This window comes from Lactuca saligna, chromosome 8 (genome assembly GCF_052625555.1).
Source record: "Lactuca saligna cultivar CGN05327 chromosome 8, ASM5262555v1, whole genome shotgun sequence".
In the NCBI taxonomy this organism is placed as follows: domain Eukaryota; kingdom Viridiplantae; phylum Streptophyta; class Magnoliopsida; order Asterales; family Asteraceae; genus Lactuca; species Lactuca saligna.
The window spans coordinates 69,831,898-69,859,265 of record NC_136424.1 but is presented as its reverse complement, the minus strand read 5'-3'; the positions used below and the strand labels follow the sequence as shown (position 1 = coordinate 69,859,265).

The window sequence follows — 27,368 nt, the reverse complement described above, 5'->3', positions numbered from 1 at the left end:
GGTTTAGATCTTACCTTGATTTTTATGTAGCAATAACAATCACAAACCTTCTTGATCTTGACTCTTGAAAGCTTAGCCCTCAAATGTTGTACCTCTAATGGACTCACAAACACCATGAGCAACAATGACTTAGAAGAGGGAGGAGGAGCACCAAAACATCCAAGATCTTCTAGAGAAAGCTTAGCCATGTTTTTGGAATCCCTAGGGGTCTTTTTATACTTGTGTGGGCTACTAGGGTTCCAGGTGAAAACCCTAATTCTATGCTTAGGCCTTAAGCAACCCATGGAGTCCCTCTAGAAAGTGAGTCCCTCTAGAAAGCCCTTAGACAAAACTCATGTTGGCTTCCCATAGATTTCGTCCAATGCCCTTTCCATTAGGAATCCATAGCCCAATTTTCAACTATCATATAATTGCAATATCAGTCCCATTTATTTAATTAATCTTTTTAAATCACAAAATTAATTCTTGGCTAATATTAATTAACAATATGATTTCTCTTTTAATATATTATTCATATAATATATTAATAAATCATAATTAATCCTCTTTCTCCTAATTCATCCTATCAGTTGCTATGGTGAAGGCAACCCAAAAGGACCATGCTCATAATCGGGTCAAGTACATACCAAAATAGTTATGGGATTAGACACCTAATCCAACAGTCTCCCACTTGGATAAGTCTAATAACTATTTTTTATATGACTTCAGAACCTGATTAGCAATTGTAGCTTTCAAAAGCCACTGTCAACTCTGATCTTATTAGTAATGAGTCCTTTAGATAAAGGAACATATATTCCTCCATTCTAGATATCGTATGAACTGAGACATGGATTATAATCATTCTCTATGTTCATGTGTTGTTTCTCGATTTCCGATTTAAGACGGCTGACAACAGACTACAATTGAACACATCAACTTAGTCCCGGCTTGGCCAAGCGCTTAGGGTGTCATCACTAAATCATAGAGGGGGCCACAAATATTGCTTTTATCCCACTTTGGGTAAAAAGAATGGATAAACTTCAAATCAAATGCTCGCTTATACCTACTCATCAAATCACACACAACAATATGTTTTATAACACCAAGTTATTGGTGCGTTTACATATTAACAATGTGCAACCAACTTGTAAATTACAACTCAAACGTCTCCATTTCAAGAACATAAGATATTATCATCTCACATATCACCCGTGATAAAATCCATGAAGTGATTCAAGTGAGCGTTGGTTTAATCCAATACTCAATTCTTATTTCAGGAATATTCATGAACACTGCAACAGACTTTTGCTATGTCTAAAATGCTTCAGACAATCTACAGTCGGATTCATGACAGTCTAGCTTCATTACCTACTTCCAAAGTATTTATCAACTGTGGATGGTTTGAATAATCTTATTATTCAGGAAGTCAAAACATGCAAAGTGAAACACAATAATAATCGAATCTAATATGGCCCCAAACTTCTGAGTATAAATAAAACACCTTTATTTAATCACCATATTAATTACTCGTTATTCATTATATAATGTTTCGGATAATCAACTTATTACTTGAATTATAACAATAGTTGTCCCATGCTCCAAGCATGCACACTCTATTATCCTATGGTCCATACTTTGTGAAATAGATCAATTGAAAATATTTCCAATGATGCTCATTTCACAACTCCTAATCCTTAACGTTGGTGTAAGAATACAAGATTCTCGTCGCTACTAGAATATGTTATATTCTGACATTTTATGCAACGATCCCTTTGTAATGTCACATCATCAAAGCCACCAAGACTTTGCCAATGATATTACAAAGTGCTCCATTGGAGATTGCTACAAGGCAATTCCATAGATATGAAGTCTCACATTCAAAGTACATTCCTTTGAACATCCCTCTTGCATAAAAGTTTCTAATCTAGACATAGATTCTTGATATCCAACTCCCAATATGGAAAATTTTCCATATTTTCCATACGACAACTTGTTATTAATAGAATCATATCTAATCATAATAATATCATTATGGTCCATTTGTTACTATACTTCTAACTGCCCACAAGTGACCAATCTTTGGCGAACCTTAGATTGTCCTTGACAATTGTTTAATTAATTCAGTCAAATTCGGTTCTAGTCCTTTTTCCCTCTTAATGCCCTAGGCATTTTGAAAATTTTAGAACGTTCGAATATTACAGCATATGCAATCGATCCTATACCGGAAGCGTATGGGACACGATTCATAACAAAAAACATGATACTTTACCAGTTTCTTGCAATAATGCTGCCATATATAGAATGCCCCTATTTTAACCCTTTTCAACAAATCATTCTTATATGTCTTTTGGCTAGTTTCAATTAAAATTTCTCGATCTATGCTTTTAGATTTGAAATGAAGCATAATATTCTCTCCCTTAATTATAGCAAAACAACTTTTCAACCCCTACAACTTTGCAAAGTGAAACTTTTGTTTTCTATAATTAATAATGTTAACTTGAAACACTTAAAATAATACTCATGCTCCCACTAACATGATAATTATATCCATACTAGCATAATATTTATGCTCCCACTAGCTTTGACATGTATCCAGAAAACAATTGGACTTCTAGGAATCAATACTTATTGATTTCCAAATTTCATATTTCTAATATGATATGCTTCGATAAGCCTTTATCTAAGCTTCTCAAACTCATACACCTTTCCTTAGACAGCTCACATATGTGTCTAAACTATTTCAGAACCTACAACAGTAAGTCCCTAATATTCAGACTTATTGCCATTTCTCACAATTCGAACTATGAAGAGGGATGCCATAATCATAATCGAATTTGAGAACGAAAATATCACAATTGCTATCTCCTTAAAATCTCTCTTAGTGAAAGCGTTTCCTCACAATCATTTTCATGAAGCGGAGAGAACCTTATCACTTAGATTTTATGGTGTATGTGTTCTTATCCATGTGAATTTGTCATAACCATAATCATAAGAAAAGGTTTAAGACAAATCCAAACTCATACGGACTGAACTTGTTCATTCTTTAATTTCTTGCCATAAAGGGTCCCACTATTGCTTCCAAGTTATTTAGCAGCTCACCTATACTAGTCAATGTACTTTCATTGAACAAGGTGTTTGCCTTTATGTAGTCTATTGAGAACTCGTAGAACTCATATGCATAAGTAACTTTATTGGAATGGCACAGAAACAAGAATATGTCAACACGATAGGTTACAAACCTCAAGTCGTGTGCTAGTGTCTAATAGGTTTAGTTTCGATTAGTTCTTGAACCTTTTCAAGATTATTTAGACTCCTACTAACCTCTTGACATATAAGATTCTCTTGTCAAGAAACATTTCTTGACAAACAAATATTCAAGAGTTAGTGAGCATTCTGATCAAGACAAACACTACACACAATTGGTCTTAGTTAGTATTTGTCTTATCAAAGACATCACAACTTACCAATTTCAAACGTGCAAGAGTAAGAAAAACATTTTTCTACTCCATATTTGATGAGTGTGTTAAAAATTTCTTAAGATGTGTCACTCAAGTCACAATCTTGGATTATGACTCTAAGACTTGATTTTGGAACGAAGTATGATTCACCTTTTAATTTAACCATTTCAATAATTTCATATTCCTCTTCCTAGTCACACTAGTGCACTAAGGTGCCCTTAGAGGATCAATTGTGATATGGTTTCATAATCAATAAGACGATAATAAAACATGATACTAAAGTACTCTCCCTTCTTTTTAGATTGGAGAAACTTTTATCTTTCTGCCTAATTGATTCTTCTTATTCGTTCTGTCATTCATTGAAACTTTTCAATTATTTAGAATTATACTTAATCTTGTAAGCATAACCACATTAACTAGACTTTTAGTAAATCATGACGAATAATCTTATTGTTATTTGTGGTGGACTTGACCAGTGCACAACAATGCATACCAGATCTCCTTAGTCTTTCACTTAACTCACATACTTATGTGAACAAGGAATTAATCTTAATTTTCTAAATACCAAGATTTCCATACATCACATGACTCAAATCATATGATTCCAAGCTTCTATCCAATTGAAACTTAGGCGATGGGAATCTTTCCTTACTTAGAAAATTTCAACACTACCATAAATAACATAGCTAAGAATCACATCCACTTAATATTGTTTATAATAGAAACACACAAGCATCAATTTTCACAAATGACATTGCAATGAGATATAAATAAGACAAAACTCAAAATTTATTTTATTTGTAAAAGGTGCGGAAAACATGTCCTTACAATGCAAATTTGAATAAAAATTATGCTATTACATATTCCTAAGCAATCTATCATAACTCTAAGTGACAGCTCAAAAATCCGGTCATCGAATCGTGCGATCGAAATCCATTTCTTCGCGATCAGACTCAACTCACTTGTTCCTTTAAGCCTCCTTTCTTTTCTTCGATCCTACAAAAGATCAAAACGTAATCATATCACATCAGTATTTAGAATCTAAAATAGAAAACTTAATAGAGTTAGATAGTGGATTTTACCTAAAGCAGAGTCATACATCTTGACTCTCCTATCTCTTAGATCTCTCAGGTAGTCAGGTCATCTTCATAACCAATGCCCCCTCTTTTGGCAGTAGAAACATATGGATTCTTCTGAAATGGTACACGAGACTATCTCAAACTCAACCTTTCTATTGCGTAGAGAAAACTTTTATGGACTTCCAATGTTGTCATTTCCCTTATAAGGTTGGGATATTGATTTATCAGAAAATTTTACTCGAGCAGTGCGCCAAATCATTGTTGATTCAGCAACAATAAGCAAATAAGTCAAATCAATGAGGGTCACGTCGTGGTCCATCACATAGTACTCTCTAATGAACTCACTATATGATTCAGGAAGTGACTGAAGAACCAAGTTAACAGCCAACTTCCTTGAGACATCGACACCCAACATTCTTAATCTATCAATATGCAACTTCATATCCAATACATAAGCACATACAAACTTTCCATCTTCGTGTTTGTTTGCCAACAGGGCTTGAGTGACCATGAACTTTTCAAGTCTTCCAACACGTGGGTCGAGGAGAATTATTGGACGAGGTGGAGGAAGCGAAGAATGATTTCCATTTCCACAATCCACTTGTGAAACATCATCTCCAAGCGAAAAACTTTTTCCAACGGATTCAGGAAGATCATAGTTGATAGACTTTGACGTCTACAAAACGGGAGAAATTCAAGTTAGTTGATAAAATCCTCAATACAACGCTCAAATGAAATATTAAGGCTAGGATCCAACAAAATATACTACAATTTGGAAAAGGGATGCCGTACTCCAAATTGCAGAACATTTGAAGGTAGGTAAATGACAATTTACCAATTTCCACCATGAAAAACGAAAATTGAAAATTTGGTTTTAAATGAATTGAAACCCCTAGATCCTTTGAGATTCATTGAACTTTACAATGGCATGTTTAAATCTCAATTGTACCCTTCAAGTTTGTGATTCGGATGCCGAAGATCACAAACAATGTGTGGATAACCATGCAAATTAGCTTGGTACTCCCGAAGATGCATATCACTTAATCAATGTGTCAGTTAACCACACACGCTCCATTGATCTATGATAATCTACGAGCTACCCATTGCAATCCTTCATTGGTCCCATATTAGTGTGTCGGTTAACCACACATGCTCCACTAAAGACCAACAAGGTGCAATGTGCAATTTCACGGATTAGCACCAACTCCACATTTTTCCTAAAGTAACTAAGATTTGAGAATTTGTAAAAGTGTTTGTGTACTTCGTATTTCAATATACTTATAATGGAAGGTTGTTTCCTATCCTACCCATTCAGCTAACGACCCTCCACTAGTCAAGACTGTGGTGGGCAAGAGTGGATACCCATTCAATTGCCATTTTATAGGCAATTTCCTTAAACACCCTTTATAGACCAACTTCGTGAATAAGGTCTACTAACAGTAAGACTGACATTTAGTTATACATATATAATATTAAACTTTTAATTATATATAGTATAAGGGTGTATTTTATACTTTTAAAATACTAGGTGGTCTAATTTAATAAAATTATACCTTTAATTTAATTAAACACAAACCATATCATTATGGATTTATTAACTCTCTTTTAATTATACACTTAGTTAATTTAATAAAACCATAAGAGTGTAATTTGAACTTTTCGAAATACTAGGGTTTTTAGAATTTAATATTTCAAAATTAAGACCTTTTAATTAAATTTTAAATTCCAAACTTGAGGACATGTTTTGAAACCTTTCAAAACATTAGCGTTTAACTATTTAAATTTCAAAACTAAAGCCTTTAAGTTCTAATTTAAACTATAAAATCTAAGGGTGTAAATTGAAACTTTTTCAAACTTACTAGGTCAAATATTTCACTTATACTAATCCGATATTATCCATATTTAACCAAATCCATCAATTTTGACGAGGATAACCATTCCAAACTTAAAAAATCAGATTTTGGCAAGAAAAACAAGTTTTGGCAATTATCCGCAACAAAATACGGCAGGAAAATCGAAAATCCCGGCACCAGAGCCCTGGACTCGTCAAGTCAACAATGGAACTCATCGAGTAGGACCTACTCGGCGAGTCCATTCATGGACTCGGTGAGTCTGCCAGTCAGAATGAGAAAATTTTCGATTTTCTTGATCTTTGGTGGTTCACTTTTGCATCTATTCACTAGAAAAACGACCTAGGCTTTGATACTACTGATGGATTCTTAGCATAACATCAATCCTATGGTGTACATGAAACCTTAATTGCTTTGATCTAGGTTTTTCTAAATAAACATACAACATTAAATACCAAATCAATAAACCCTAATTGACTAGCATATAACAATCAAACTGACATATAAACTAGGGTTTAGATCTTACCTTGATTGTTATGTAGCAATAACAATCACAAACCTTCTTGATCTTGACTCTTGAAAACTTAGTGCCTCAAATGTTGCACCTCTAATGGAGTCACAAACACCATGAGCAACAAGATGACTTAGAAAAGGGAGGAGGAGCACCAAAATGTCCAAGATCTTCTAGAGAAAGCTTAGCCATGTTTTTGGGTGCCCTAGGGGTCTTTTTAAACTTGTATGGGCTGCTAGGGTTTCAGGTGAAAATCCGAATTCTCTGCTTAAGCCTTAAGCAACCCATGGAGTCCTTCTAGAACGCCATTGGATGAAACTCATATGGGCTTCCCATAGATTTTGTCCAATGCCCTTTCCATTAGGAATCCATAGCCCAATTTTCAACTATCATATAATTGCAATATCAGTCCCCTTTATTTAATTAATCTCTTTTAACCACAAAATTAATTCTTAATTAATTCTTGACTAATATTAATTAAACAATATGATTTATATTTTAATATATTATTAATATAATATATTAATAAATCATAATTATTCCTCTTTCTCCTTAATTCATCCTATCAGTTACTATGGTGAAGGAAACCCAAAAGGACCATGCTCATAATCGGGTCAAGTGCATACCAAAATAGTTATGGGCTTAGACACCTAATATAATAGAAGATTGACACACTTAGGATGGAGATACACTTTAGTATCCAATTCACCATTAAGAAAGGCACTTTTGACGTCTATCTGGTAAACCTTTAAGCCTTTATGAGCTGCATAAGCAAGAAAGATTCTGATGGCTTCAAAGCGAGCAACTGGAGCATAGGTCTCCTCATAGTCAAGTCCTTAAATCTGAGTGAAGCCTTTGGCCACCAATCTTGCCTTGTTTCGAATGATTACTACAGAATCGTCTAGCTTTTTTCGGAAAACCCATCTTGTGCCAACAATAGGGTGATCCTAAGGAGGAGGGATGAGACTCCATACTTCATTTATGCCAAATTTTGCCAACTCTTCTTGCATGGTTGTAATCCATTCGGCATGTTCTAATGCTTTCTTGATGGATTTTGGCTCAACAATTGAGATGAATGCCTAGAAATTACATTCATTTTGGATGTAGTGGCAGAGTGAGTTTGTACACCGGCGTTGAGATTTCCTATAACTTGGTTCGGAGGATGATCTTTTTCCAGATATGTAGTCTCGGAATCTCTTGTGCAGCTGATGATCTGATATCTACGATAGGATTATGTTGCTCCCCCTGAACAACTTGAATTTAAGGATAATGATCACCCTTAACTTCTGAACCGGAGATATCAACATTCTCTTCATTCGGAAAGTCAAAGAAGTCAGCATCACCATCATTGTGGGTTGCAATAGGATCGAATTCAGCAAACTGATCCGTTGCATCTTGGAATCCATCAACATTTGATTCAAGAGAGGAAGAACCATCCTCCCCCTCAAACTGAGAAGGTTGAAATGGATCAGAATCAAAATTGAGGAAAGGAGGCGGTTGGACCAGAAACATTTTGAGAAACTTAAGCTAAAGTTGAGGACGATCTTGATCGAGATTCCGAATCAAGAGTTGTTTCTGATTGTTCGAACAAGGTTTTAAAGTTAACCTCATGAATGAATTCAGTATTCATACATCCTGGTGCTGGAGAATCGAACTCCATGATGTGGGTTATGACATGAGTTGGGCCAGAATTCTGAACATAATTGTCATCAAAGGTGATATTAAAACTTTCTTCAAGAGCACAAGCTCAATGATTCAAGACTCGGTAAGCTTTTGATTTTGCTGAGTATACAAGGAAAACTGCTTCATCAGTTTTAGGTTGAAATTGCGTGAGCTGATCATATTGTTTTTGATAAAGCACCTACAGCCAAAGACTTGTAAAAATGAGATACTCAGCTTACGACCATTCATTGCTTTATACGGTATCATGTTGAGGCATCGATTGATGATGCCTCGATTCTGAATGAAGCAAGCAATGGACATGACTTTGGCCTAGATATAAAGTGGAAGATTTGCGAAATTGAGCATTGATCGAGTAGCTTCATCTAGTGTTCTGTTGCGTCTTTTTATCACACCATTTTGTTGTGGGGTGTAGGGAGCTTAGAAATTATGGTCAATATCCTTGTCGGTGAGGAATTTCTCAATGGTGACAATCGTAAACTCCGAACCATTATCACTTCGGATTTGTCGCACCGGTAGTTTGATCATAACTTCAATTCCTTCGATGAATTTGATGAGTTCAAAGGTTGTCTCAGATTTCAACCTGAGGAAGAAGACCCAAGTGAACCTTGTAAAATCATCCACAATCACAAGAATTTACTTTTTATGATGTAGACTTTCTACAGTGGAAGGTCCACAAAGATCAATATGAATGAGTTCTAATGGTTCCGAAATAGATTTTCTATGATGACAGGATGACCTTTCTTAGACTACTTACACAATCACACACAATGCCCAAATGATCATTTTCAAACTTGAGGAGTGGCAGACCTCTAACCATTTCACTGGAAACAAGATCATTCATATATTGGAAGTTTAAGTGAGAAAGCCTCTGATGCCATAACCAACGTATGTCAGGAACAGCTTTTCAGAGTAGACAAAGTTGAGGTTTGCCAATGATCATGTTGATGTCTAGAGGATATATATTCTTGTTGTGATTAGATTTGATGAGACGTTCTTTCTGGTCTTTTTTCATAACGTAGTTATCAACTCGACGATTTGCATCAATAAGTTTAGCCACACTAATCAGGTTATGCTTCATGTCAGCTACGTATGCCACTTTTGAGATAGAGAAGTTTCCATTGGTGAGGATGCCATAACCTCGGATCTGAGAGTTGGAGTTGTTGTCAAATGTCACATATCCAACATTTGGTGAGAGTTTAAGATCATGCATAAAATCTTTCCGACCCATCATGTGCATGAAACAAGCGCTATCAATATACCATATTGTATCTTGTTCCGAAGCACAGAGTGCCTGCAAAAATTAGTGAATTTTGGAGTTTTTAGGCTCCGAGTTAGGTTTTGGGACATGGGCACGGGCTTTTTACTTATGTTGTGACTTTTGAGCAACATATGTCTCATAGGGCTTGTTCCAAGATCCTTTTGGAAAGAAACAGAAAGCCATGGTTTTTTCATTAATCCATAAATCATATTCAACAACAAGGTGTTTCGGAACAACGTTTCTCAGACCAACAGTTTTTGGAGCTATAGGAATCACAATGCTACTTGGAGTTGTAGTTTCTTTTTTGATATTTCTAACTTTCCACTCAAATTTTTGTTTCAAATCATTAGAAGATTCTTGAGTAATAGTGTTTTTGGCAACTCATTCTTTGGTTGCTACTTTTGATGGCAAAATTGATTCTGAAAGTTGTTGTGGTTTAAACATCGTAGCATCATATTTAGCAATGAACACTATAGAAACTGACCGAGAAGAGATAGTATTGGTAAGATGAGAACCAACAGACTTTTTTAGAATGGGAATGAAAACTTTTTTTGAGCTACCGAAGTTGGAGGATTAGAAGGCCTTTTAATAATCTTAACAGGCACAAAGGTGTTGTGGTTCCTAGTGAATGGGTTCACAGTCCGAGATACTTTCTTCTTAGAATTCTTAATGAATCTGGAATCATGTCTTGACCTAATTTCCTTTTTAAGGGAATTTTTTGCTTCTATCTTAGGATCAACAACATCTTTATATTTAACGAAGGTTTCTTCCTGGAGTCAGATGATGACTTGGAAGTTTGGCCTACAGGTGGGTTGTTAAACTTAGGTGTGATTGGTACTAAGGTGGTTTTTGAAATCACTTGAGAATAGGAAACACAAGAATCAGATGAGTATTCTACTATGATTTCTTATTCAACGTCACTATCAACAGATGCCTAGACAAAATCTGGTTTATCTGAGTCTGGTCTAATTGTCTCCAGAATTATTTCCTCAATGACACAATTCTTAAGAGGACTATGGTTTGGAACTTAAACTACAGTATGGGTGATGCTCGGGAGGGATTCCAAGGTCTGATTTAGGACCAGGGGTATCAGAGGCAGGATAGGTGTGGAATCAGTACACTTGACAACTATTGGTTGAAACTCAAGAATTAGGGATGAAAATCGGTCCAAGGTCTCAAGAAGGGGTGACAATGATGAGATAGGGGTATCCGAATATGTGTGGTTCAAAATGTCTCCCATAAAAGTTAATCTCGTAAATCCTTCAAGGGACAAGCAATCGGTTTCGGAAACACACTTCTGAGACCAAGTGCTTTGGACCAAGGATGACAAAAATTATGAGTTATCTGTTCATTAGCTTCACGAATGTCTATGGCATGAAGTAAAGCATTGTTTTTTTCATTTAGATGGTTGTTATCAGAAATTAAAACATTTATTTCAGAATAAGTGATTTCACATTTTTCTTTAATAATGATACATTCATCTTGTGACATTACAAGTTCATGTTCTATTGACTCTATGTTAAGCTTCCTATCCTTAAAACGTAATTTAAGACGACTCAGTTCACTTTACATCTTCTCATTGGCTTCTATGGTAGACTCATAGGCTTTATAAATGATATTAATATCTGATTGGATCTAGGTTAGATATGGTTCACAAAGAGATCAATCAAATTTATTATCAGTAATCATAGATTTTACCTGTTGAACGATGCTTCGACCTGGTGGATCGTTGGTAGCCATGTAGCAGTAATTTGGCTCAGCATCTTCATCATCTCTTTCTGATCCAGATGACCATTAGCCTTCATCACATTCGATTGTTTGTCTAGCCATAATACACATGCTTCTACTAGTACTCACATCATCTTCATCTCCAGATAACCAATATCCTTCCACATCTCTCGACACAGTGGTAACAAATGCTTTCTCTCTAGCAGCCATCTCTTGGGCTCGACGTGCATTGTATGCAGAGTCCTTGATCTTAGGTTTTTATGGCAATTCAGCCAAAAAGTCTCTGGCATAGTGATTTGCATGACCACACTTGTGACAAACGATCTTTGGTTTTTCTAACCTCGGAATCTCGTGGGGTTCCGCAGGATGATGTGGTGTAAAGATGTTGGGTTTATAAGCAGGTGGATTTTTTGAAGTTTTGGGAAATGGTTAGGGATTACTTTGATGAGGAGCTTGGAAACGGTTGTGATATGGTTTGTGAGTGGGATTGAAAGGATGCTTATATTTCATGGAAAGTAAAGCAAACTCTTGTTGAAAGTGAAGTTCGGAGTCCATTGCTTCAGGGTCAAGGTCTCCATCAAACTGATAGTTTGAACTAGTAGGAGCAGGTAAAGTAAGTCAAGAGGGTTGAACAAGAAAGATAGATGGGATAGTGGATTTGAAAGGGTCCAAAACAAAGGGGTTTGATGCATGAGGATCAAAAGAACTAACAAGAGAAAGAGGGCCTCCTGAGAGTTCTCTCAATGTTTGAGCAACATTTGATTCATTTCCTTAAAGTTCATCAAAAATTTGGTGAAGCTTTAGCTTCTTCAGAGACCTATTACTCTGAAGACACGATACTACATTTCCCCATCCTTTACCAAGACTATTGATAAATTTGAGATTGTATTCCAGCGGAGGTCGCACAATCCCTTGAGATGTCATGTTGTTGACTATAATTTGGTCTCTGTTGGAGGCTAAGGTAACAAACTCACCTGGAGTTGTGTGAAAGTATTGAACTCGTTCACGACCGAGGTCAACCGTTTCTCCTTCATATTTTCTTATCCCTCGAACAGGTCTTGGATAGTGTCCCAAATCTCTGTAGCAGATTTTCACAAGTTAATATCCTCAAATAGAGAAGGAGGAACACCAAACATCATCTTTGAAAATGAAACTTGGTCTACATGTAGTTTCTCTAAGTCGGCAGCAGTGAGAAGTGCATGACGTTGTCTGACCAGAACATGTGGACCTTCTTTCATAGATCTCCAAATTTCTTCACCTTTTTCCTTAGCAAGTAAGAACCTTTCCATTCTGACTTTCCACTGATCATACTCTTCAACAACTAGTAATGGGGCACGAGAAGGGCAACCCATGCAACTTGCTATTTTTATTGAATACATTTGTTGAGATTGAGGAGCATCCATTGAAGTTAAGATATTAGAGCAGAAGTGGAATATCGAAGAACTTTTATCTTGAACACAGAGATGACTGAAAAACCAAGGTAATTTCAAATCAACTATAATATGTTCTTATGGATTCAAAGGGCAACTACTCAAGCTTTGATAAAAATTGTGAGAACAAGTAATCAATGCGCTAGGACAAGGTTTGAAAACTCAACCTTCAGTGGATCTTTAAGATCAATGTCTGCTCTTAATTAATGGTTTCAGCCGAATCTGGTAATACCAGTTAGGACTTGAAGAGAAGATTCAACAAAGTACTCAATATTAAATGAATTAAACTATGAGTATAATCAATGTAAATACATTTAATGAACAAGAAGAATGTTGTGAAAGATCTTTATTTGAGAGGAAAGTGAAAGTGAAACAAAGAGAATTTTTTCTATCTTTGGAGTAACAATGCTTGTTTTTCTTTTCACTCAAATCACTCCTTAAATAGGCTAAGGAGGAACATCATACAAATTGGAAACATTCCTAGGACTAGATAATAATCAGTCACTGACAATATGATTATCTAAAAGATACATGAAGGAAAGTCCTATGAAACGTTACATCGATAATAAGACAAGAAACATTAAACGCTGGAATAGACTGTGGATCTCGGAACTGCCTTCCATCTCGAAATGATCTCCATCTCAAACTCCATATCTATCACGGACTTCACTAATCTCGGAATCAGCTGAATTCGGATCTTCATTACTTGTGATTGCTAGAGGTTCACTTTTTATGTTTCAACAACATCCAGTTTTCACGACCAAAAATTTTTCATTTTATTTAAAGTAAAACTTCCTAATTATAAAACCATTCTAAGAAAACCATTTGTTCCTAATTATAACTATTAAAAATCAGAGTATTATCATGAACGTGAAATCATCAATGTTGTTGATGAGTGTGTCCAGTCCCGCCTTCGCCTTCCCATAGCCACCGATGATACCTGAAACAATAAACGGTTGGGTAAGCATAAAGCTTAGTGAGTTCCCCCAAAATACCCCTTATGATAAACATAAAAGCATGCATAATGGCCCACAACCTCCCAGTTGAAATGCCCAGGACCAATAAGTCCTTGGACTTGATTGCCAACATGAAACGGGTCGAATCAACCACCGGGATGGAATACCCAAGGTTTGTTGGCCTACCACCTCAACCCAACCACTCTTCCTAAGCCTTCGTGCCTACGACTTACAGTCGGCCTGCACCGAGTATCTTGGACTACAACACAAAGCAGTGCCACCTTAACCCAATACTACCATATGTCGACATATAAACAATCAGGATCAAGTAGGCACATAATACAAGCAAACAGCAATCATACAGCTCACTACCGCCTACTGGTCCTCTCATAGCACACAATCCTGCTACCATCAAACCTCCATGAAACGCGTAACCATAAGTACCTAGATTAGATAACCACCCGAAGAGATGATCCTACTCTAGAAACACAACCAAACAAGGAACAAGCAAGAAAGTCTGGACCAATAAGTACAGTTAGACACACAAATCTAACAAATCACTACAACATAGCAACATCCTATATACCAGGATACAGTTCTAACAGATCACTACAACATAGTAACATCATATATACCATGATACATATATAACTGATCACTATAACATAGCAACATACTAAGTACCAACAATCCAAGGAATACATGATCGTATATACTCAGAGTCGATATAGACACCCAGACAGGTGATCCTACTCTAGAGCCACAACCAAACAAGGAACAGGCAATAAAGCCAAGATCAAGAGTCATCAAGCTATCCAAAATGACTATATGTAGTCCCTATGTCATCCTTCTACTAAAGGATAACCAAAACTAGTAGGTCGGCATTGGTGCCTTCGACCTATAGGTATAATGAGGCAAAACTCACCTGAAATGAAGAAACCCGATAAACCGAGACGTGTTTCTCTTTTTGCACTGCGTGCTCCCACGAATCCACTAATCACCAAGAACCAAGTAAAAACTTAATCAACAGTTCAAAACTCTCAAGTTTGACATAAATACAAACTTGGTCAAATTTCAACGATCAATGAAAGTCAACAAAGTTAATGTAACATTCGAAAATATTGGTATGTTTCCTTTAACCCCCTTTATGCAAAAACCCTTCATTTTTGGTCCCTAACTCAGTACGTGGGGCGTACCCTATGGGTACGATGAGCACACTGGCTCTCCGATGGATCATGGATGCACCTACATACGTTGGGCGTACGTGGGAGAATGACGGGCGTACTCCGATCAGCTAGAAACCCAAATGTTTAGGGTTTACCCCTATCATACTACATACCATACAATAAACATACTTCCAGGCATATATGGGTGTCTGACCTACCCTGCTGAGCATATCTGGGTGCTCAACCTACCCTTGTCATGCATACCGGGGTGCCCGACCTACCCCTGTCAAGCATATCTTGGTGCTCCCCTACCAGGCATATCTGGGTGCCCGACCTACCCTCTGGTTTATTTCAACCGGTTACGGGGACTATTTCACCCCTGCCACTACCACATAATAACATATCATAAACATACTTGTAGGCATATATAGGGTGCCCAACCTATCCATGTCAAGCATATCTAGGTGCTCAACCTACCATCCGGTTTAGCTCAACCGGCTACGGGGTCTAACCTACCCCTACTACCCTTATCACATAACATCATAGCATACTAGCACATATATCATAACAGATACTAGCATACCATAAAATTATCACAAAGACAAACATCTAAACTATAATTAACTACTAGTAGACCGACATTGGTGCCTTAGACCCACTTCCACTGGAAGGTAACTCACCTCACACTGTTGAAGTCCATTGCAAGAAATCCTTAGCTGCCGCCCTTGAAACTCCCCGAGCTGTTAACAGCATAATATCACCCAATTAGCAACTGGGTCTCAAACCCTGATCCATAATCCAAATATTAGGGTAAAATAACCATTATACCCCTGACCAACAAAACCCATAGCTAAGACCCAAGTCCAAAACCAATAAGGTTCAAAACCATAAAATCCAAAAAAGCCCAATATATGGCCCAATTTCCAATTGGGCCTAACCCTTACATGGAACTACTCTTTAGAACCTATTACATACTTCATAGCCCTACAGGGTTTGGTCAAAGTCAATGTCCCGAGTTGACTCAACGCACCGAGTTGACCCATCAACTCGTCAAGTTCCATAACTCATAAAACTCAGAAAGCTCAATCCAAATCGCCGAGTACTTTCACAACTCGTCAAGTTCCTCCTGTCCATAGTATCAAGACTTCTCGCTTTAACTCATCGAGTCCTTCCTTGAAATCGTCGGGTTTCCCAATCTTCAAAGCCTCAAAAACTTAGCCAACTCACCGAGTCATCTCCTAGACTAACTGAGTTTGCTCAATAACAAGAGAAGGTTGGGGCCACGATCCAACTCATCGAGTTCTTTCATGAACTTGCCGAGTTCTTCCTTATGACAGAATCGAGAATATTAGTTACAATTAAGGAGATAAAATAGGAAGAAAAATAGGATGAGAGAAGTTGTAGAAATTAAAAAAGATAACATTATCAAACGTTTAGAGAATAAATAAAATATCTTCAAAGAGTTAAAAGAAAAATAAGTGAAAGACAAGGAAGAAGATCCCCTTCCACTAGAGAAGTGATGCTAGCTATCGGAGAGCAACGACCCTTCCCTATCTCACATTTCCTGTCGCCTACCTTCACCCAACCATTATCGCTGCAACATGTATGCATTCTTCTTCGTTAGTGGTTGTATTTTTTTTTCTTTTGAGGATTAGATTTATGATGTTTATATTTATTTTCTTTTATCTGTTACAATGTTTAGATGAACACAAAACAAGTAATGTCATAATAGAGTCATTGTGACCTTAGGCTTTAGGACCTCCAATGACTTGTGTGTCTTAATTGTTGTTTGTTTTTTCTAAAAAAAAAAACATTGACCACTTATTGATGCGCCACGCAGCACACGTGCAACACTTGGTCATTCGAAGCTGTTTGTTTTCCAGAAGACTTCTAACTTAAAAATTGTTGCGCATGTGATGTGTGACACATCACTAGACCATCTGCTTCAAACATCTTCACACCTTACTTTAACTTATTGCAGCTGTCTACAGACGTTAAAAAACAAACAGATTTTTTATTACACGTTGTAGCCGTTTGGTCCACCTCTTCTGCTACAGAGGGCTGCAGAGGTGGTTCGCAGACTTCATATATTTTCGCTTCAAAAAAACAAACAACACCTTAATGTCTTATGTTTATTATATTTGTTTATAATGAGATTTGTAATATTGGTAAAATTACTAAGGTCTCCCAAAGTGCATCTCAATTGAATTTATTTTTTATTTTTTACTTTTTTATGTTATACATTTTCTTTATATTCTAATTTTTAGTTAATGTTATCATTTGTGTTTTATTATTTAATTAGTTTTCAATAGAAACTTTTAATATAAGTGTAATATTTTACTTAATTGTATAATTTATATTACTATATTTATATTTATATTATTAATTCCTATTAGTGTACCAAATTATATGAACAAGATACATATGTATAATACCAAATTATATGAACAAGATACATATGTATATATATAATCGTAAATCCATTACTTTCTTACCTATTGATATATTATTACATATATCTTTTCTAATAAATGAATGTTTTTTTTTTTTTTTTTGTCATTTGTCATACTCTCATTCAATTTGTCAAATATCATTTTATTGTTATTTTGAATTAATTTCTTTTTCCACATATCATTTTATGGGTTTTTTCCATTTTATTAAATTTCACATAATATTTTAATATAATAATTGCAATAAATATAGTAATAAATAGATATTAATTTCTATTTTGACATTTATATTTAACTTTTTTATTTTAAATTAACTCATGTGATACATGGGATCTCACAACTAGTTATATAAAACATTAATTTTTCATGAACCACATAAATATTTTATTGTTAGCGGTGATATTTGTTTTAATAAAAAATATCATACAAGTTTAATTGCATTACGTATATTTTATTACAACAATATTGTTTTATATTTATGGATTTCAAAAAAGATTTATCGGAAATTACTTCCTTCCTTTGCCGAAAACTCATTAAAACCATGAGACTGAGACGAATTACGCTTAGAAATCTCAAATTTCTCACCATCACCCCACAATGCATACGCACCTTCTCCATGCACCTCTTCATCCCCAATCTCCAACTCCTCATCACTTAATCTAAGAGGCATAAAGACCCTAATCCCAACACAAATTAAACTAGTTACAACAACATTCCACCCCACCACAAATAATATTCCTAATAACTGAATCCACATTTGATTGAACCCAGCCCGAACCTGGCCCATTTTCAACCCATAAACAAGCCCAACATAATGTTGCCACCCGTCTGTTATGTCGAAGAAAAGACGATTTAGCCTTGGCTCTGCAAAAAAGCCCGTTAGAATGCCACCTAACGACCCCGCCACCGCATGAGTGTGGAAAACTGCCATGGTGTCGTCGATTTGTTTTAGTAGGGAGACTTTCTTGTGTACCACCATCATTGTGAACCATGGTATGCTACCCGATAATATTCCCATTATTATTGCCGCCCAACCTTGCACCACTCCTGTCAATAAATCAGTATTAGTATCAGTATCGACATAAATAAAAGTATCCGTATCAAGTATTAGTATCTCTTCTGTATCATATCATAGGTAACTACCTGCGGCTGGGGTGATGCATACTAGACCGGTGATCATGCCTTGTGTGGCGCCAATAACCGATGGTTTTTCAAAGAACACGATATCGAGCATGAGCCACGTCAGCAAGCTTGTGGCAGCACACACGTGCGTGTTAAGCACCGCTAGAGATGCATCCCTACTTGCCATGTAAGGATCGCCTCCGTTGAACCCGGTCCACCCCATCCATAGTAGGCCCGCCCCTAGAAGCATTAACAATATGTTGTTGGGTGGAAACCTCTCCCTGTCCTTACTTTCCCTTGGTCCCACCTATATCACCACATCATAAAATCTCAGAACATTCACTACAACAAAGCAATCGATTTTGTAGTTGATTGAATACGAAGTTATATATATACCCAATACGCGGCAGTGAAACCAGCAACTCCAGAAGAAAGATGAATGACATAACCACCGGAATAATCAATAATACCTTTCTTGGCCAACCATCCATCAGGACACCATATACTATACGCACCAACAGTATAGGAACACGTCAGCCAAACCGGAACAAACAACATCCACGCATAAAAATTCATCCGCCCCAACAAAGCTCCGGCGATCAAAATCAACGTGATCGCCGCAAAAACAAACTGAAAAAAGATCATCGTCGCATTTGGCAACTTCCCGGAAAATGCTCTTTCGACTAAGTAGCTAGCACGCAGTGACGCGACGCTTGGTCTTCCTAAAAAAGGTAGAAACTTTTCTGAACCAAAAGACATCTGGTACCCCCACCCGACCCAACATACTAAGACTGCCGCAAACGCGAAAAGGGCCATGAAACATGAGTTTACGGCCCATTTCTTTTTCACGATGCTGCCGTATAATATGACTAACCCTGGTACGCTTTGGAGGCCGACCATTGTGGCGGCGGTCATTTGCCATGCGTTGTCGCCTTTGCTCATCCATTCTGGGCTCGAATCATAGGGCGTGAGATTTGGTGGAAGCTTGAACGACATATTCTTTGAATTTTAGATTAAAGTATCAGAGTTATGTGTTTCGGATTCTAGAGAATATATATAGTTCAGGAAAATGTGAACTTACTATAATGCCTCTGTGTGGTGTGTGTTTTGGATGTTGATATGGATAAAAGAGTAGGGGTGAAAGTGGAAATTTGAAGAGCAAGAAAAGCGATAGGAGATATGATGTTTTGGGTGTGAGTTGTTCGGTTGTTTGCATTTGATGAGAACGGAGACGCCAAAGCCCGAAAGATGTGGATGTATTCAATTGTCAATTGTAGGCTAAGAAATCAATGAATCTTTGATGCCCTTTGTATAAAATATTGTTTGATGGAAACAAATAAGATACTATTAATGTTTCTTAAATATGTTAAAACGGTATATTGTGTAGTTTTCCGCTGACATAGGGATCCTTAGTGGAATCTCTAGTTATATGATTATGCCATCACATTAAAAATTGCTAAAGATGCATCAACAAACGGCCAACAAAACTCCTTAACATAGGGATCGATATTCGATAGCTGGAATATCCACTTTCATGTCAATACACTTTAAACAGAAACAAACCACATATAAATGTGACATGAAACTTTTGTTACACTTTAAACAGAAACAAACCACAAGCGTCTTGAAGTTTAAACCGAAAACAAGGCATCATATCATATCATACAAACCAAAATGCAACTCAGACTTGAACCATCTCACAAGACTTAGATTGGTTGACCTTTGGGGACAATTTGGTCCTTGAGCCACATGTAAATAGGGATCATGGCATAGTAACCACTAGCCATCACACCCACAAGAAACCGGGCTAGGAACACAAGCGGGTTCACCGGCTTCCTCAACTCCTCTACTTTGGGGCCCAGCTGCAACGGAATTATTTTCAGTGGTATAATCGGGTAGATTTTTCAAAGCTTACAAATTTATGCAATAAACCTTTTCATTTTTACCAATCTATCCGATATAATTACAATTCTTTTCCAATATAGTAAAATATTGCATCTTTTGGTCCAAAAACGAAACCTTTTTGCATAAATTGGCATTACCTGCAACAGTGAATCCCCTGATACGGGTTTGACTCCGGTAACAGAGCAGCCGATGATAAGACCATGGCGACGGACCCCACGATACCATTTTGGGCCAATCCTTGTGATCTTGACATCTTTGAATCCAGCCTTTTCGAACCACTCGATGTACTCTTCCTCCTTTGGAAACAGCATAAACATGTCTGCAAAGAAACGAGACAACCAATAGGTTGGATATACAGGCCCGATTATACATGCCTTTCCTCCTATCTTTAGAACCCTGTATGCTTCTTTGATGCCTCGTTGTGGGTCAGGCCAGTACTCAATGCTGCAATCAAATAAGAACAAAGTCATTTGGAAGGAATGGAACTGAAAATGGAATGGAATTCAATCTCGTTCCTTTGTTGTTTTCTGTTTGATTTGTGAATATGTGAAAGAAATTGGAATGTAAATTATGTTAAAACCAAGAATTTGTTTGTGTTTAATGATAGAAAATTTTGGTCTTTTATGAAAACAGTGTAAATTACAAGAACCTTAAATAAGGATCAAAATTGACAAAGCAAACTTTTTGAGACCAAACAAAAATACATGAGAAAACTTTTAAAGACTAAAATTGCAAAAATCATGTAATTTTTATCCTTATTTAAGGTTTTTGTAACGGTTTTGGTCCATTTTCCAAGTAAAATGATTAATTTTGGGACTAAATTTACAAAATCAATTATATTTGGGACCAAACCTAGACATTTTACTCGGGGGACCAACAACGTTACACGGACCTTAAATAAGGACCAAAATTGACAAAGAAAACTTTTTGGGACCAAAATTACTAGAGAACTTTTTGGAATGAAAATTGCAAAAACCATTTACACCCAAGTACTAAAATCATATTTCACTCTAGAAAAAATGAAATTTGGCACTCAATACTGACCATCCACCTTTAGGAATAATAAAATCCCTCAAACATGGATTTTGAAGTAATCTCCTGGAATTCAGTTCCATATGTTTGGCAATCAAATAATCTACATGTTATGGAATGGAATTCAAGATTCCATTTCTTTCGGAATCCAGCAAAATCCGCGAACCAAACACTCCGTTTAAGTTCCAATCAGTTTCCATTGTTTTATGTGTTTGTAAAATTCTAATTATTTAAAGAAGTAAGAGATAAAATAACAGTATAAGAATAATTTTCTCTTTACCCTTTGCTAGTATCAAATTGATTATTGGATCCATAAATAACCAAATAATCTAGGCAAAATGATCCAAAATGGCAACCAATAACACAAATATTAACCGTTAGATCATTGAAGTTTTAATTGTACCCAATTGACTTGCAAACTTTTTTTTTGTACTATATATCATTGTTACCGGTGATGGCTGGTTACCAACCCACATGGAGTCCACATCACCGATTGTGTACACGTAATTGATGGTATAATAAAATCGAAAAGAAAAGTTTGTTGGTCAATTGGATACACTTATATAAGTTTAGTGATTTAAAAAGCAAATAAAATGTTATTGGTTGCCATTTTATGATATTTTTATAAAAAATATTAAAAAAAAACTTTTAAACACAGTTTATATAACCAAAATCGTCGATTTTGCCTCAACTTACCGGTCTTAAAAATATTTAGACCATCCATAAGACAATTAAGATCCTTTCAACGAGAATTTTTCATTTTCTTCTAACTTTATTGTTAAACCCACATAACCATTTATAAGACTTAACAATTTATATGTAGTGGATTGTTTTGGAAAAGAAATAATATAATAAACAAAATAAATTTTAATATATTTGAATATATAATGCTTAAATTGTTGAGTCTTATAAATAGTTATATACGTTTAACAATGAAGTTAGAAGAAAACGGAAAATTATCGTTGAAAAAGATTTTGTCTTATGGCTCATCTAAATATTTTTAAGACAAGAAAGTTAAGGCAAAATCGAAAATTTTGAATATATAAATAGTGTTTAAAAGTTTTTTTAATATTTTCTATGAAAATGTTATAAAATAGCAAACAATAACATTTTATTTGCTTTTTAAGTTATTTCCAATTGACCAACCAACTTTTCTTTTTGGTTCTATTATACCATCGATTACGTGACATGAACTTCACGTGGTTGGTAACCGACTATTATGGGTATAAATGGTATAATAGAAAAAAAAAAAAAAATTACTAGACAATTGGATACAATTAAAACTTCAGTGAGAAAATTTGATGTTATTAGTTGCCATTTTAGATCATTTTCCCAATAATTTATGCGGAAGTAAGTTAAAAAAAATGAGTACGGGAACTTTATATCTCCTATTATAATAAAAGAGTACATTTTTTGGCATGTGGCGTCTCCTCAAGTCTTTCTAAGCAAAAATAAAGTACCAAATATACCCCTCAAACCTATTACAAGTTGAAGATTTGATTTTTGGAATTTGAATTTCAAATCATATGCATAAACTGGTTACTTTCCATGTTAATCCCTTCAAAATATTCGTCCCAAATCCCGATACCTTGAATCGCTATGGATTTGATTTTGAAATCCCTAACTCCCTTCTTCTTTGTCATTTTCATTCTTTTTTGACTTTGAGAAAGAGCTTAAGAAAGGACTATTTGATTTCTTGATTGGTAACTTCGATCTTGAAAGAGGTTAAGGTTTATAAACATTTGATGCAAAACATTTAGGTGAAGACAATGAAGTCGAAGAACTACTACAATCGTCTGGATATTGGAGTTGTGTTGCCTCTAGTAAACATGTTACGTTACTGGTAGATTTCCTCTATATTTAGTTTTTTTTTTTTTTTTTTTGAAGTTCAATATAATTTTAAGTATTTATCGTTTGTTTGTTTAGTTTGTGTTTCAAAATAATAATGCAAGCTAAGAAGAAAGCCCCTGTTGACTTGCAAATTGCAATGTATGATAAGTTTCTAATTTAGAGTGTAGTTGTAGGTCCAGGAGCAACCACAAAAGATGTTACCCCTGAAATGGTAAAAAGATGAATGAAAAATATTAAAATAATATTCGTAATTTAAAGCTTTTAGCTATTGTGGTCTTGTGTTTATAGGTCAGTAAGGAGGCATGGGAAGTTGTTGAAGCGTGCAAATTGAGAGTTATTTATCTTGCTCCTCTCCAAAGACCTTCACCGGTTCCATAAGCCGGTTTTTATACCTATTTTTTATGTATCGGCAACACCTACCATGTATTTATGCGTCCGTCCCTGAGAGTTATAAGCCGAAATTATGAGGCTGCTTGATTTGGAATCAATTGTTTAGGTGATTATCGACTATATTGTGATTGTTGAAGACCAGTAGTGACAACCTTTGGATGTGAGTATTGGACTCACTATGATTGCATGGTCCGTAAGAAAGTCAATTTGCTAATATTGTTATCATCATATAGTCACTAGAACTATTTATGTTTTTCATATACTAATTAAGGTTTCATTTGTTTCTTATTATTCTTTTAGTTTTATCTATTTTTTGTGTCTTTATGTCTATTGTTACATAAAAGTGCACTTATTAATGTGACATTTATTTTGTTAACTTGATTTCTACCTCTGAATAATGTTTTTTGCGATAATTGTCCTAAAACATTTAGTTTGCATCCAAATATGTATAAGGAACACTAAATGTATATTGCATCAAAGTCATGATTTTATCAAATATATGAACTTGCAACGCATAAATTAGATATTCATAACTATGTATATATTTATTTTAAAACAAAATTAGTAACTTACATACGGAACTTCTATCTTTGTAAATTAATAACTTCTTTTGTAAATATTTGATTAGTGGTTACGATTTCGAATTATGAATAATGTTTTTCTTTCTCAATCGTGGTTTCCAAGAGTTTAAACCTAGTAACAACTTATAGAACATACATCCATAAACCCCCAAAGATGATAAATTTTGAGAAAAATATACCTTCCGGCTGATACATATCTATCTGCATAATCTGTTTCAAAAGGAAGATCCTCAGCATCTCCCTCGATGATCTTGCATTCCGTCAATGGCTCCTTTTGCTTTGCTTTAGCAAGCTGATGTGGCGATTGATCCAAAATGGTAACATTCTTAGCATTAACATGTTTCACAATACCCAAAGTTGTGAAGCCGGTCCCACCACCAACATCCACCACTATCATATCGCGGCTATTGAGATCAACAGGTTCCAAGGCTTCATCTCTCATGTCTTCAGTATAATGACCCGGGTTGAACACATTATCATATGCAATTGAAAGAAACCTATAAAACCAAAACGCCTCTTTTTTGTGTTGGATGAACCTAGGCTGTGAAGCTGGCCTTGGTACAGACACACTGCACTTGGTTACAACTAGCCTCTTACTTATACCTCTCAAATTCGAATTCCCACTAGCCAGATTAATTTTCAGGAAAGACTTTCTGCCATGCAAATCTGACCCGTTAAACTCTAATCCGTTTGGGTATACTCTTCCTCTTATATTTGCGAGATTCTCAGCTCCACGCAGCATTGAAGAAGCCATTATTGCTCAACAAACAAAAAAACAGATTTTGAAAACTTGTGATTTTATGCTCAAACCACCAATTTCAAGATTTGAACGAGGCCCTGGAGGCAAAAACTTGTAAATGTGAGTTCATATTCACAAATTTGACGAATTTAACAAAAACCCGGATGGAAAAACTAGTAATTTCAAGTTTAAACTAAAAAAACTGCACAATACCCAGGTGGGAAATTGATTAAAATCCTGATCTTCTAAGGGGTTTAATTCAAGTTACTTGCATTCAGAACGGGACATTTGGGTTCGTGACAATTTGAAGAATTTTAAGAAAAGGGACTTACCAGTTGAGTTAAATCACGATTGATGATGAATGATCGAAAACAATTGATGAATGACGAAAAAGAGAAGCAGAACTTGTGGTGAGGAGAGTGGGAAGTTGTAGTCGGTGTTGGAGAGGAACAGGAGTATGGAGTATGGACATGGGAAATAATGCACAGCAGGAAGGGTAAGGTACTAAGGTAGACAATTCGCGGGAGAAACGAATTGATGTGGTGAATGCATTATCAAATCAAAATATATGGAGTAAATTTAGAAATGGTCCCTTTGGTTTGGTCCACTTTATGTGTTTGGTCCAACCTAAAGATTGATAGTAATCATGGTGAAGAAATTACATTACTGGTCCAGTTATTCGGTTTATTTATTTATTTATTTATTTATTTATTTATTTGTTTAAAATAGAATTTTAAATCATAAAAAGAATATGATTTTGGAAGGGAAATGCGTAAAGCTTAGATATGTAATCATGCAGTTAAAACAAATAAGATGGGGTTCTGTGGCGCAGATATGGATCATCCATACCAAAAATGAAAACAATATTTCAAACTGGTCCTTATCAACTTTTCAAATATCGTATTAAACATATAGAACAAACTATAAACAGTAGAACCCACATGGCTAATTTCTAAACCACCCATTTTGTTAAGGACAATAACCTCAAACGTCATCTTTGAAAGTGATGCAATTATGTGTGACGTATATCCGTAGAACGTAATATAGACTCAAAGATATATGATTGTATTCGAGAAGCTCCCAAGGAGCGTCATTTAAGTAGGGTTTTCTCTTTTCATTTTTTAATAAAACCAAACTCGGTTTTTTTTCTTCAATTTTTTTATGTTTTTAATTCATTTTTAACGTTGTTTATATTTTTGGATTATACCATTTTAAATCATATCATTTAAGTTTTAAAATATTTTGGATGATATTATCGTGGATCAAAAAACATTTTCAACCATATAATTCAGAATCATAATAATTATCAACCAAAATATTTTAAATCATAATATTTTAGATTATGCCATTTTTCATCATGGTATTTTGCATAGAATATATGTTCATAATATAATATAAAAAACCATTTAAATGACCATTTATTTAGAAAAGAGTAAATTACACGAATGGTCCCTATGGTTTAGGGTAATTTGCACGTTTGGTCCCTAACTTATTTTTTTAACTCGGAAGGTCCCTACTGTTTGTTTTTGTTACACGCTTGGTCCCTATCTTACCTAAAAAGTCTATTTTGCCCTTGATTTTTTAATTTATTTAAATAAACACACTCCTAACCCCACTCCACTCACCTTACCCTATCTATCCCATCATCTTTCCTTAATCAAATAATAGTCTTTTTAGGTAAGATAGGGACCAAACGCGTAACAAAAACAAATAGAAGGGACCAAACACGTAACAAAAACAAACAGTAAGGACCTTCCGAGTTAAAAAGGTAAGTTAGGGACCAGACGTGCAAATTACCTCAAACCATAGGGACCATTCGTGTAATTTACTCTTTAGAAAACAACATTTTCATCTTTTATTCTATAAAAATATGGACCTTTTAAAAAAATACAACACATCTTAACAGCAATATTTTTGAAATATTTTATTGAAAACTCATTAAAATGGTAAGATGAAGTTCCTCTTAACGTTTTTTTTTTTTTTTTTGAATTTTGAAGACCAAAAACGGTGATTGTCGAGGCCAACAAAATTAATAACCCTAAATATTACATACTAAAATAGTGTATAGTGGTAAAGTGATCATGTCCACGGAAATTGGTTCAATTTGAATCTCTATGGAAATCACTTGTTCAAGTACTTGTAAAACAAAAGTAAAAGTAAAATAAGGGGTTTCAATGTTTTTGATTGTTTGACAAAATTA

At 35.3% G+C, this 27,368-nt stretch overlaps 2 protein-coding genes across 2 annotated transcripts; both read right to left on the bottom strand.

The window, feature by feature from the left end:
- Positions 1-18,044: 18,044 nt before the first annotated feature.
- On the bottom strand, positions 18,045-19,714 carry LOC145011712 (ammonium transporter 2 member 5-like). Its single transcript, XM_078970443.1, has 3 exons — positions 19,067-19,714; positions 18,692-18,977; positions 18,045-18,595 (listed from the first exon to the last, which is right to left on the bottom strand). The coding sequence occupies exons 1-3, from the start codon at positions 19,664-19,666 to the stop codon at positions 18,045-18,047; spliced, it is 1,437 nt and encodes a 478-aa protein (XP_078826569.1). The 5' UTR covers positions 19,667-19,714.
- A 465-nt stretch (positions 19,715-20,179) lies between these two features.
- Positions 20,180-25,702, bottom strand: LOC145011970 (2-methyl-6-phytyl-1,4-hydroquinone methyltransferase, chloroplastic-like). Its single transcript, XM_078970725.1, has 4 exons — positions 25,501-25,702; positions 24,609-25,266; positions 20,713-21,019; positions 20,180-20,532 (listed from the first exon to the last, which is right to left on the bottom strand). Exons 2-4 carry the CDS (start codon positions 25,181-25,183, stop codon positions 20,377-20,379), a joined length of 1,038 nt encoding a protein of 345 aa, XP_078826851.1. The 5' UTR covers positions 25,184-25,266; positions 25,501-25,702; the 3' UTR covers positions 20,180-20,376.
- Positions 25,703-27,368: the final 1,666 nt, after the last annotated feature.